A 12,796-nucleotide genomic window follows, 5' to 3' on the forward strand; every position below is an offset into this window, starting at 1 on the left:
AGCGTGCAGAACCAAGAAGCGATGGATTCAGCTGCACACCTCGATCCGGCAGCTCCTTTCCCACGTCCGCCCGCTTCACCTCGGTGTCCCCGCGGCGGCACGGGCGGGCCCGCAGGGGCAGGCAGGGCAAGAGGACAGACTCGAGCTGCACCAGGGGAGATCCAGCTTGGACACCAGGAGGAATTTCTCCGTTTAAAGGGTGATCAGACATTGGAACGGGCTGCCCAGGGATGTGGTAAAGTAGCGGACCCTGGAAGCGTTTAAGAAAAACTGGAGGTGGCACTGAGTGCCACCACGGTCTGGCTGACATGGCGGTGTTCGGTCACAGGCTGGACTCGACGAGCAGGGAGATCTTTTCCAACCTGACTGATTCTGTGACCACGCACCTGCAGGGCTCGGTTTTCCACTTATTTTCTGAGTGCACGGAGCCCCTGTCCCTGCCGAACAGCAACCGGACGGGAACGCCCGGCTCTCGTGGGGCGTTCCCTCAGGGCGCGGCGGGGCGGGGCGCGCTCCGCCCCCTCACGGCCCCTTAGCCCCACCCTTTCCATTCTCGCCTCCCATTGGCTGCTCCTCGCCCGCTCTCCGCCAATCGCCGGCCGCGCTGCTTGGCTCAGCTCCTTTCCCTTCCCGCGCCCGGGGCCGCCGGCGCGCCTCGAGGCGGGGTCATTAACCTCGCCCCCTCATTGGCTCCGCCCCCTCGCGGACGGACCGCGTGGGGATTGGCCGGCGCTGGCGGGGGCGGTGCTGGCATGGGCGGGGCCGGGCCGGGCCATGGCCGCGCCGGGAGCTGCTCGGTCCCGCAAGGTGCGTGAGGGCCGGGGGGAACGGGCGGGGCTCGGTCCTCGGTCGGGGCTCGATCTTCGATCGGGGCTCCTCTCCAGAGCGGGAGGGGGTGAGGGGGCATCGAGGGATCCCCCCCCGCCGTCCGCGTAACGACTCCTGCGCGAGATGCGGCCTTCCGAGGCCGAGCCCGGCTTGCACCGCAGCCACCTGACGGCGGTGCTGAGGCGCTGTGTGCGGTCCTGGGCCTGACTCTCTGGCCGAGAGACGTGGAGCTCCTAGAGCGGCTCCGGAAAGCAGCGAGGATCAGTGGGGTCTGGAGCATCATCCCCTACGGGGAAAGGCTGAAGGGGCTGTGGGTGTTCAGCCTCGAGAGGAGATGACTGGGAGCGGGCTTTAGCAATGTGTGTGAATAGCTAAAGGGGAGTGTCGGAGGAACAAGCCGAGCAGTAGGACACGAGGCAAGGGGCAGAAACCGATGCACAGGGAGCTCCACCTGAACATGAGGAAGAACAGCTTGTCCAGAGGGGGTGTGGAATGTCCCTCACCGGAGATATCCAGGAGCAGGTCAGGATGCAGACCTATGCCGTGTGCTCTGGGGTGGCCCTGCTTGAGCCACTGTGGTCCCTTCCAGCCTCACCCATGCTGTGATTCTGTGACTGTGATTGTACTTCTGTGCTGTGTGCTCTGGCCATAGATGAGTTCTCACAGTTCACGTCTGTATTCATCAAGCATGGTTTCCATTTGAAACACATTTGTACTCCAGCTCTTGGAGAGTCCTTAAGTGAGTGGCCACGTCTGTAGAATGCTATGGAAATTAACAAAACATCCTGCTGACAAGGCATGTTTTGTGAAATGAAACCCACAATTCTCAGGCCCTACTGGCAGCAGTTGCCCCCTTGGCTTGAGAGCTGTAACTTCCCTTGAACTGATCCACCTTGGTAAAAGTTCTTGGAATTGGTGGGCAGTAGTAGTCTTCAAGTGTTGTGAAAATACCTTGTGAAAATCAAAGTGTATTTCTGTAATCAACAGGCTCTGTCTTCTGGAAGGCTGTCAGGAGCTGCTAAAGTTACAAATGGAAGAAATCGGTAAGACCTTATTCACTAATACTGTTTTAAATTGAGTGTATGTGTGAGCCTTTGGGATTTTTATACTTGTCATACCTCACAACTGAACAAAAAATCTTGGTGTGTATATATAAAACATTTTGAACTGAAAGGTTCTAAGCAGCCCATGAACAGACGTGCACAAACTGAATAGAAATTTGGCAAATAAAAATACAGATTTCACTCTTATTGTTTTATTTATGAAAGACTGAATTTATAAAATTACAAACTGTATGTAAGACTGTTGAGTGGAGACTGAATTCTTCTCTAACATAAATTGTCATTATCTGCTTAACATGTTTGTTGCAGCCATGCAAAGTTTTCGGAAAGAGCTGTTTCGTGTTATGATGAAATTAATTTTCTTTTGCTTGCAATTATTTAGTGAAAGTAAGGGGGTTGTTTTACTTGCTTCCCATTAAGGAGGTGGTATAAACAGTGAATTTCACTTTTTCAGGTTTGGCTTAAGGAAAGGATGTCATTCTGATGTAGAATTCTATTCCACTGAATGTGACAATCAGGTAATCAAATGGGTTTTTAATGCAGTCATCCCTGTTATCTAAAGAGAAGGGAAATTGGAATACCTTGAGTAACAGAAGAAAGCCAGATTAATTTAGATCCTAATTAATCTGCATCTGAACCTGAAATTGCTCTTGCAAGGCAAGCAAGAGTGTCTGCACTGCATCTTGCAGATAGGAGCAAATGGGCTTTGTGTGCAGTGAGTTTGGCTCTGGCTCCTCAAGGCACAGGACACATTTTGCAAACACAAGTAATCTCCTTATGGACAAGGGCTGGCCCTCACAGAAAAGAGCAGCTGCCCTTGTTAGGTTTTTGTGCTGGAAAGAAAGAGTAGCACGGAGTCAGTGCTGCAGTACTGGTTTTACTGGTCCTGAGCCAGTTGCCTCCAAAATGCAAGTAGGCTGTATTGTTTAAATGTACATAGAAATAAGAATAAAAAACATACGTGTAATTAACATAAAATCCAGCAAATGGACATGGATGCAACGGCACAATTTAGTTATTTTGCATAATCTGTGCGTTTGCAAACTTGCATGTAATTGCAAAGTAGTACATGGGAAATGATAGATGGTTTTGGTTATGAGTTGTTCCTTGTCAGGTGTCAGTTTGGGGTACACTCACCTCTGAAACAGCATCTTGGTTTAATGAAAGAAAAGTGGTGCTCATTTACTGACTGCAGTGCTCTTTGTGCAGGTTGATACTATTCATAATGGACTTCACCACTGTGCAACTTTACTGAAGAATATCTTGCAAAAGGAAGCTACAGGTTGTACCTATTGAAAACACAAGTTACATTTTTTGGGTTTTATAATACTCTCTTGATTTGTTTTGTTGACTGCTTTTTCTTTCAATACTAGGAAGAGAGACTGTCCATAAACAACCTGGGAAAACAACTACCTTTAAATTTACTTCCAAGCCTTTGCTAGCCAAAGAAAATACTTCCAAAAAGAAAGGGTTGAAAAGAATCATTACTCCTGCCCCTGTCCAGAAAGAAATAGGTAAGTGGGCTTTCTTCGGCTCAATCTATTTTTTGTTCAAGCAATCTTGAAAGACTCAACTTAGTGAGACTCAGCAAGGCTTCAAATAATTGTTGCTTTTTGTTACAGGTTGAGCCTGGGTTGGATCCACAAAAGGATGTATTATTTCCTTTTAGAAACCTTAAATGTTTACTAAACAATTGCTGAAATTCACAAGTATTTGAACAAGGAAGAAAGTTGAGTGTGTTTAGGATCTACAGCTAGAGACTGGTCTGAAGTTCAGTGTCCAGCCAGGCTTTTCTCAAAAAAGGATTTGTGGAAACAGGGAAGTGTGGCTAGAAATGACAAGATCCCAAATGGCTCAATGGCCAAAGCACTGAATAGAAAGGTAGATGGAGTGCTGTCAGCTGAATTGCTCCAGGGGAAATATTTAATTTATTATCATTTCTCCCTCTCTGCACCCTGGTTCTTCTGTGCAATTTTTAATCCACTGGGTGAGTGGGGCCTGTAGACAGTTGTGTAGCAGAATGCCCACTGGGAATTGTAGGAAGTGAGCATGTGGCTGATAATCTTCCCAATGCTATAAGATTACAGAGTTTTAATTACACCTAAGCAGAGGTTTTAAGAATTGCTTTTTAGGACTGGCCTTTTGTAGGATTAAGTCTCTGTGCTTCCTTCATGGACTGCTGCCTATCCAGCTGGTTTAGGTTGCTCTCTCTGGAAAGAAAAAATTGATGGATTCATTTGCTGGTGAATCAAAATCTGTCTGGAATCCTGGGCCATAGGATCTTTGTTTCTGTTTTCAAGGGAGCCTTCCAGAATCTGCCAGATGATACAATGGGTTTGTGTAGATCGAGAAGACAGGCAACTTCAGCTGGAGTTTTTTGTTATTTCTTTTTCTACAGTGCCAATATCAAATAGGAAAGTTGCCTCATCTACCACACCTTCTACTGAGAAGGAACTTTCCAGTGCAGCACAAAATCAAATGGTTCAGTCAATTCATGTGCCTTGCAGTGAGCACTCTCCTGGGGCATATCAGAAATTGTATGAGCATGTGCAAACTCAGATGTCTCTGATGACTGGCCAACCCCCACAGAAGAATAATGAAATTCCTGCTGTAACTCCATGTCCTGCCTCAAACCAGGGTTAGTGGACCTGTTAATGTGGACTTGACTATTTAACTGCATGGATTTTGCCCACATTGCCCTGACCTGAGTGTTGTTTTCTTTTAGGATGTCAAAATGTTACAGCTTCAAATTATCAGGTACCTACCTCCACATCAGCACTGTCCCTGCAGCATTCAGCTAATCCCTTATCCATTCAGTCAGTAAGTAAAAGTTTGATTCTCACTATCAATAAGCATTGAATTAGCACTGCCTATTTTTTTATACATTTCCTTGTGTCAGTTTTCCTAATAATTTACCTTTTAAAAAATTGTATATTTCACACTGTAGTGATGCACAGAGAAAACACTGCTGTTCAAAACACATTTTATGTAGACACCAGAAAAATTAATTAGAGGCATTTCAACTGGCTGCTCGCTTCTTCTTGGGGAATTCTGTAATGGTTGGCAAACATGGAAAGTGCAGGAAATTATTGATTACTGTTAATTGCATTCTCAGTAATGCACACTAGGATCATTAAGCAACTCCTGACAGAAGAACTCATATATCAGATGGAGCTTTCCCTGCCAATGATCGAGGCAATTACTTCCTCAGACATGCTGTATCATCTTAGAGCCACATGTTAAAATGCCTGTGTATTTCAGGGTATAGAACAGAGGTGATGGAGAATAACAGCTGCCACCTCAGGAAATGTGGCAAAGGGCTTGAATTTGTAAGACTGTGGACTTACCTTCTATCTGCAGGCACTCCATGTATAGCTAGTGATGACCTTGACTTTTAAAAATTTCGTCTACTTAAAATACTAAATGGTAACAGTATTGTCCTTTATTTTCTTCCCTGTTCTTCTTGGATTCAAGAAGCTACTGAGTTTTTTTCATTACAGAACAATGTAAAAGGACTGTGCTTTAATGTTGTCAATATCATTTAAGATAAAGGTAATCTAAATCAGATTTACATTTTAAGTACGCCTTATACAGGAAAATTATCCCGCTATTAATTTGTAGTTGCTCCTATAATTAGCAAAGAATGAACAAGTCTACATTGAGTCAGATAAGGGTGTGCTGTTTGGGTTTTTTTTCCTAATGATTTAAAAATCATGGTAATTTTTTGTTTAATTAGAATACCTTTTATGCAGGGTGTTCCTGTAGACAGTGCCAATGAACGTGTGCCAGAAATGGGAGGACCTGTGGTTTGCCCAGCAGTTTCTGCTGCTGCTGCTGCTGCACAAATACAGTCCGGAGCTGCTCTTCCTGGTGGGATCCCTTATACAGCACCAGGAGCATCAACCCCTGCATTGATCCCAACATCTTCTGACAAAGAGATGGCCCCAAGCCAAGAGCAGCAGATGAAAGAAGCAGATTTGATGTGGTGCATACAAGCCCTGTTACAGTCCCATGAAATGCTGACTGGCAGGACTGAACAGAGGAGCCATCGTCGCTGTCCAGCAAAGCACGATGGCTCGTGTGACACAGAGGAGGATACACCCGAAGAGCACAGCGAGGACACGGTCAGTGAAGATGAACTGAATGTACTTGACGTGTCTCCAGTGAGAGAGCCAAGCTGTAAGACAAGATATGTGAAGAAAGTTCTAAAATCTGGAAAAGAAAGTCCAGAAGAAACAGCCCATAAAGTTAGGACTGTAAAGTATCTTATGGGTGAGCTCAGAGCACTGGTAACAGATCAAGGTGAGGACATTTTCATTGTGCATAGAGTTATTACATACAAATAACACAAGAGCTCGGGTAAGGGAGTGAGCACTTCAGTTTGTGGAAGTTGCATGTGTCAGATGATGTGTGACATCTTACTGTGGTTTTTCACGATTGTAAAACCTTCGGGATTCATTCTGGATAAGTATTAATTTACTTTTGTAATATTTTAATATTATCCTGACAGCAAGATAAGGGTTGTTGTTATTCCATATACAGAGCTTTCCCCTGGGAAGGGTCCTGGTGTGAACAGATTGCAGTAGCAGTCCCGCCAAGGCTGGTTGGAAAGATGGTGTATTGTGTTTCATTGAGGTTGTAAAGCATAGCTTTCATACTCAAGCTCAACAATTTTAAATAAATATAGTTAAAGATGAAGTTTTCTTGGGGAGAAAAAAAACCCCAGATGCTATTAAATCACTATTAAATCACTTTGCAGATTGCCTAATCACACGTAAGACATTAGTTATATTACAGATTTATAGGCTGATGGAGTCTCTTTCTCGCCTCCTTTCTTGCAGACGACTCAGAAATGCTAAGGCTGATGTGTGAAATAGAAGACTCGGTATCACTGCTGCCAGCTGTAGTGGGAAGTACGAATATCCAGGCTGAAATAGCTCTGGCTTTGCAGCCTCTGCGGAGCGAGAACGCCCAGCTGCGCAGGTGAGGAACTCCTCAGTGAGCCTGTGCTTCTGCAGGTGCTCCTAGAGCATCCTTAACTGCCCTGGTTTAAATTGCCTTTATTAAAGCTCTTCCCTTTTAAAAGCAATAATTAACACTTTGTTGTTTTAGTACTATCATGATGGTGCCTTTGGGTGGGGTCAATGCATCGCTCTGAAAACTGCACTGACAAGATAGTTAGCCTGCTCTTACTCTTTTAGTAGTTTATTCTCAAATGCAAAAGTGTCTCTCATTTCAGGGGGTTCTCACATAACTGGGTATTCACTTCAGAAGAGGGTTATATACCAGATATTTACCAGATCATTGGAAAGGGTCTTTTGCGCTGAATAAGTACCAAAATGTAAGAAAAATGTGTTATTAAGACTTGATATTTCTGAAATATTTCCTGACGTTTAATTCTCAAAAGCAGCTTCTCATCAAACTAATTTAAAGTGCAGTCCTTTTGAGTGTATTCTAATATTTCTGAATTTGTGCTTTTTCACGTTTAGGAGACTAAGAATATTAAACCAGCAACTTAGGGAACAAGAAAGCAGTGAGAAGACATCTGGACACAGCTGCAACTATGAATGTAAAGTACCAATAATGTTGCTTGATAGGGGCATATTTGTTTTATTACAATAGACATTATTATTTTTATTTATATATCTGTAGTTTCATATATCTGTATGTATTGTGGCCTTTAGTAATAGCTGAACTAAGTGGGTCTAGTGCTGCAACTGCATTTGCATGGACTGTTATGGGCCTTTTTAGACTCCACATAGTAGGATTTGGCTCTTCAGCTGCCAAGCAGGTTATTTTTCCTTATGTGCCTCTTAAAATTAAGATGACTGATGAAATAATTAGGAAGAAAGATTAAGCTTTATCTTGCTGAAAACAAACAAACAAACAAACAACAACAACAACAAAAAACCAAAAAAACCACCCCCCCACAAAAAAAAACCCACCAAACCTTCTATCTGTTACCAAAGTTCTTATTACCATGATTATTTAAAAACTTAGTTTGGTTTAGAAATTCAAGCTGCCACACAAAACACTTAAACAGTTTATGTTTTACTTTTGATAGTGGTTTCTTTGCAGTCCTTGAATATGATGCTCCAGAGCCAGCTGAAAGAGTCGCAGAAAGGCCTTGATTCACTGCAGGCTAAAAATGAAGAACTACTGAAAATAATAGAAGGTCAGAAAGAAGAAAATAAACATCTTGCAAAAAGTATTCAAGATAAAGAAGAAGAATTGCTAGAAAACAAACAGCATTATGACATTCATTCCACCAAGCTCAAGATTGGTGGGTGTTTTCAATTTGGCTATTCTTTGTTTAGTGTTTTAAAAGCTAAAAGAAATAATTATATAAGTTCTTTTTGGCATTTCAGAAGTGGAAGAGGCCTTAGGAACTGTGAAGAGCCTTCAGTTTAAGCTGGAAGCTTCAGAGAAAGAAAATAAGATTTTGGGCATAACATTACGTCAGCGTGATGCAGAAGTGAAGAGACTGAGGGAATTAACCAGGTACTATTGGCCAAGCTTTTTTTTTGGCCTCCTGAAATTATTTTTCTTTTTAAAACATCTTTATTCATTCTTATTCCTTGGGGGTTTTGGGTTTTTTTTCTTCCTGTGGATTATTGTAGTCTCAGTATCTTGGTGGTGGGAGTCACAAGCTAAAACTTCTCTTTGCAGTTAGTTTTGTTACAATGCTGCTGTAATTCTGTTTTAAAATAGAGTTGTCACATTCCCTGACTTGAGTTCTGTGGTAAAGTAAAATACTGTTTGCCATAACTTATGTGAAGTCTTAAGTCCTAATAGCAGATCTGCCAGTAAGAACTATTGCAGAGAATTTATTTTATCTTGCTCTTTTATGCTGAAAATAGTGGCAGACTGGGGGATATAAATAGCTTTTTGCAGATGCATAGTGCTGTGCATATACAATTGCTTTGGATATGTTGTGCAGAAGAAACAAAACTGGTGTCTGTCATGTTTATAGTTGGGACTGATTGGAACAGCAGAATATTTTGGATAAACATTTCAAACTCTTCAGCAGAAGTTTAGACAGTTCCATGACTGCTGTGCTGACCACCAGGTGGTGGTAGAATGATGTCATATGGCACGTGTGTGCATATGCTAGAGACATAAACATCTGAATGTTCATCTCTTTTGATGGACAGAACAGTAAGTTAGAAGAATTATTTCTTTTATTATGGTTTTGGGGTTTTTTTTATTTAGATGCAATGGGAAGAATAATTCAGAAAATCTTCATTAGTGTCTTAGTGATTTTGGTAACAGCTTCTGTCTGCTTTGTAACAGTTTCTTGGCATCAATTTATTTCATCTTGTGCTGCTCAAAGCAGGTACACCAGGAATAATCCGGAGAACTTCATTGGTTTCTGCTATTTTTGTTACTTTTTAGCCACAGTGAGCTGAAGAAGAATTTGAAAAACTTGGAACCGGTTCACATTTGTACTGCATTTTATAACAGTATCTAGAAGTGCATTGCAACTTTGCCACAGCATGATAAATCTAATTTTTTGTTCTATTGAAAAAATTTTAACCTTTTTTTTTTAGTGACTGATTTTGAATCTGTCTGGTTGATTTTACCCTAACAGAACCTTGCAGGGCAGCATGGCCAAGCTTCTGTCTGACCTCACAAGGGACAATGTTAGACCCAAACCTGAAAAAACTCTCTCAAAGTCTCTTTTGGAAGACCATGAAAAGCAGATGCAGCCTGAGCTGTTTCCTGGGAGTACTTCAGTAATGACTTATCTTAGAACATTAGAAATGGATCATATTTTGATAGATACGGATCTTCAATTCTCAAATAAAATTGGAGAAGTAGATCTGCCCTATGAGAAGTTTGCTGCTGAAGGAAGTAAAATTAACAGTACAGTCACAGAAGAACCAACATCAGCTCCCAGAGGACCACCAGCTCCACTGAAGCAAGATGCAGAAACAGGGAGTGATTCTGGAACTTTACTGGATGACCAAACCAAGTTGGATGAGACAATTTATATTCCACTGACCAGCAGTGCCTCTAAAAAACAGCAGCCAGTCTCTGGAAGAAGCAGTGTGCTACCACAGAGCAGAGGGGCTTGTCAGAGGCTGGATTACCACTGTGAGCTCCCAAGCTCTGTGCAGCAGTATGGATGTGAGGATCCAGCTCTGCTGGATAAATTAAATTCTGGGTACAGTGTGAAAAAGCCTGGGGAAAACACGCTGGAAGTTACAGAGGATAAAGCCAAGCCAGAAGGAGACAAAGCCCAAGTGAGACCCAGAGGCATTGCAAGCGGGGCTGCAAAAGATTTCACAGATGAACCAGACCAGCCTCAGCCTGGTACGTCCCCTCGTGCATCGATGCCATTTCCAGCAGGGATTTCTCAGAAAACAGGCAGTAAAGCAGCTGATTTTAGTTGCATTTCATTTGATGATTTCTCAGGGAGGTCTGACTGGAGCACATCTTCTTTCTCAACATTTACTTCTCGAGATGAAGAGGACTTTAAAAATAGCTTAGCAGCCTTGGATGCCAACATAGCCAGGTTACAAAGGACTCTGCAAAGTAACATTAGGAAACAATGAGTGTGAGAAAGCAAAATGGGCTGCAGCTATTTGGATAAATTAAGTCTTTCTTAAGTATATGAAGTACGGTACTGATATGTATGTTTGTATGTAAAAACTTGTTCCTAGCTGTCTCAATTATGGATAGAATTTGTTCCTCATTAGGTGGTGGTGCTCTTCCCCTTCATGCATATAACTTGAAATAACTGGCTTTTTATATAAAATAGAATTTTTTTTTTTTTAATTATGACTTTGTTTTATACTCTTTACTTGCAAAATTAAATGTACTTGTTTACTTGTGGGTTTTTTTTTTCCTTCTCCAAAGAACTGTTGTAAGTTGCTGCACATGAGCAAGAGGTTCCCCAGGTAGAGGCCAGGGAGGAGCTAGTTACAGAGCAGTTCTGCAGGAGGGCTGAGAGTTACAGTTGCTAAGTCAGGATCATGCTATTCCAAAAATAAAAGCAGCCATTAATATGAGACTTTTCGTGTATGATACATCCCGTGAAATATATGAAGCAATCCTTTTTCACTCACCACTGATGAAAGTATTTTCTCTTTGGAGCATTGTACTTGAAGAAAGAAATTGATGAAGTGGAGAGTCCAGACAAGCACAAGGGAAGGATCGTCAAAGTTTCGTTGCTTTCTACAGTTCTGTTATAGGGTATGTTTTTTACAAATATTTGCTTTTTATCTAAAGTAAAAGGGAATGTAGTCCCAGTGGATAAACACAGAACAGAAAGATGCTGAGGAACAGAAGCAGCAGAACTGACAAAAAGGAGACAAGTGAGGCTTTAGCTGAAAGCTGGCAAACCAGTACAGTTAGGAAAGCACCAGAACATACAGCCTGAGGAAGGCATGGGAATTCTACAGCTGTTGAGGTGTCAAACATCTCTTGGACATTAATACAGAGAATCTGCACTGAATCACCCAAATTGGCTCTCACAGGAATGGGAGTGGAACAGGGAATGATTCCAGTCTGTTGCTCTCCTGACAGGCTTTTCCATATCTCAGTCCCAAGAATATACATAATTGTAAGTGTTTAAGTTACAGGTAGAGGAAGGCACCATTGCTCCCATTCTGTGCCTCTTTTACCCTCAGCAATGCTTCAGAGCTGTTTTTCAGGGAAAACAGCTTTGGAAAAAGAACAGCACCTGAATTTAAGGCTGCTTTTTCTGCAGAATTGCCTTTTTTCCCTGGAAACCATTGTTGTCCTTCCTGGCACTCTTGTGTGTTTCCATGTAGGAGAAAAGTCCCTCATGTTACCAGCTTGTGTGGACATATTTTAGTTAGGATGCTGTCCATGCATTGTGCTGGGGAGCAGCTCTGTGATTATTTTAGTTATTGGTAACTGAGTCATACAAAGGTATGAAGAGAACACACACTACATAAGATGCCAACTGGCACTCCTGCTTTGAAAAAGGAAAGTTAGACTAAATAGTGACTTCAGTCATTTAGAATGCTTTTAAGGCTTGGCCTGGATTTCTCAGAATTCTCCACACTCATTGTGCTCAGATTCAAAATAAGGTTGATGGTATGAAATTGAACAGGTTTTAATTAAGTATTTACAAGCAGTTTCAGTGTAGAAGCTAAGCAAGATTTAAACAATTATTATGGTGTGGGTTAAAAATGAGCTACAATAAATTCTAATCTTTACAACTCACAAGAAACCTGAAAAAGAATGGGAGGAATATTCACTAGTAGACAACTCATTCAATTTTCTCCTTGCAGCCAAGACTTTCTCCATTTGAAGGAGGGTATTCCTCCTGGCCAGAGCTAACTGCAGTGTGTAAAGGCAGCTGTGGTGTCAGTTGTATGGAGTAACTTGAACAGCTCAAACTGCAACATCAGTGATCATGATTAGATAATACAAAAAAAATCTTCACTATGAGGCTGGTGAGGCACTGCAGGAGGTTTCCCCCAAAAGTTGTGGATGCCCCATCCCTGGAAGTGTTTGAGGCCACGCTGAACAGGCTGTTCTAGGTTTTGAACAAGCTGCTGTAGGGGAGCATGTCCCTGCCTAGGGCAGGGGGTTGGAACTATAGGGTGTTTTCCATCCCTTCCAGCCCAAACCATTCTATGGTGTTAGGTAGCCTCATCTGGGTTTTTTCTTGTAAACACAGAAGTTACAAGAGTTTCATTTTAACACATCACATTCTGTCATTCTGTGAAGTTGACATCTGCACCTTCCAGTGATTTGGAAAGGAACTCTTAAAACATATCATCAACCTCTTTTCCCTTTATGAACCCTTTCTCTTGAGGAACATAGAAAAGATTGGGCAATACTCCAGAGTACCTGAGTTTAACCCACCTGTAATTCCCTCCCTTCTCTGATTTCTTGAGCAATGAGTGCCCATAATCTGGTGTTCCATT

The 12,796-nt window shown here is 42.4% G+C and overlaps 1 protein-coding gene across 3 annotated transcripts; it reads left to right on the forward strand.

The window, feature by feature from the left end:
* The first annotated feature begins 745 nt into the window (after positions 1–745).
* CCDC14 (coiled-coil domain containing 14) lies at positions 746–10,721 on the forward strand. Of its 3 annotated transcripts, none has more exons than XM_040070421.2 (13): positions 746–807; positions 1,816–1,871; positions 2,344–2,407; positions 3,099–3,171; positions 3,263–3,403; positions 4,288–4,527; positions 4,615–4,709; positions 5,642–6,191; positions 6,731–6,872; positions 7,379–7,458; positions 7,954–8,172; positions 8,258–8,390; positions 9,481–10,721. In XM_040070421.2, the coding sequence occupies exons 1-13, from the start codon at positions 775–777 to the stop codon at positions 10,445–10,447; spliced, it is 2,793 nt and encodes a 930-aa protein (XP_039926355.1). In that variant the 5' UTR covers positions 746–774; the 3' UTR covers positions 10,448–10,721. The 3 variants fall into 3 exon arrangements, with proteins under 3 accessions (XP_039926355.1, XP_039926356.1, XP_039926357.1); XM_040070422.1 differs by lacking the exon at positions 746–807 and adding an exon at positions 1,304–1,350; XM_040070423.1 differs by lacking the exons at positions 746–807; positions 1,816–1,871; positions 2,344–2,407; positions 3,099–3,171 and adding an exon at positions 3,512–3,770 and having other exon boundaries at positions 3,281–3,403.
* The last annotated feature ends 2,075 nt before the right edge of the window (positions 10,722–12,796 follow it).

This window comes from Hirundo rustica, chromosome 7 (assembly GCF_015227805.2).
Source record: "Hirundo rustica isolate bHirRus1 chromosome 7, bHirRus1.pri.v3, whole genome shotgun sequence".
Classification (NCBI taxonomy): Eukaryota; Metazoa; Chordata; class Aves; order Passeriformes; family Hirundinidae; genus Hirundo; species Hirundo rustica.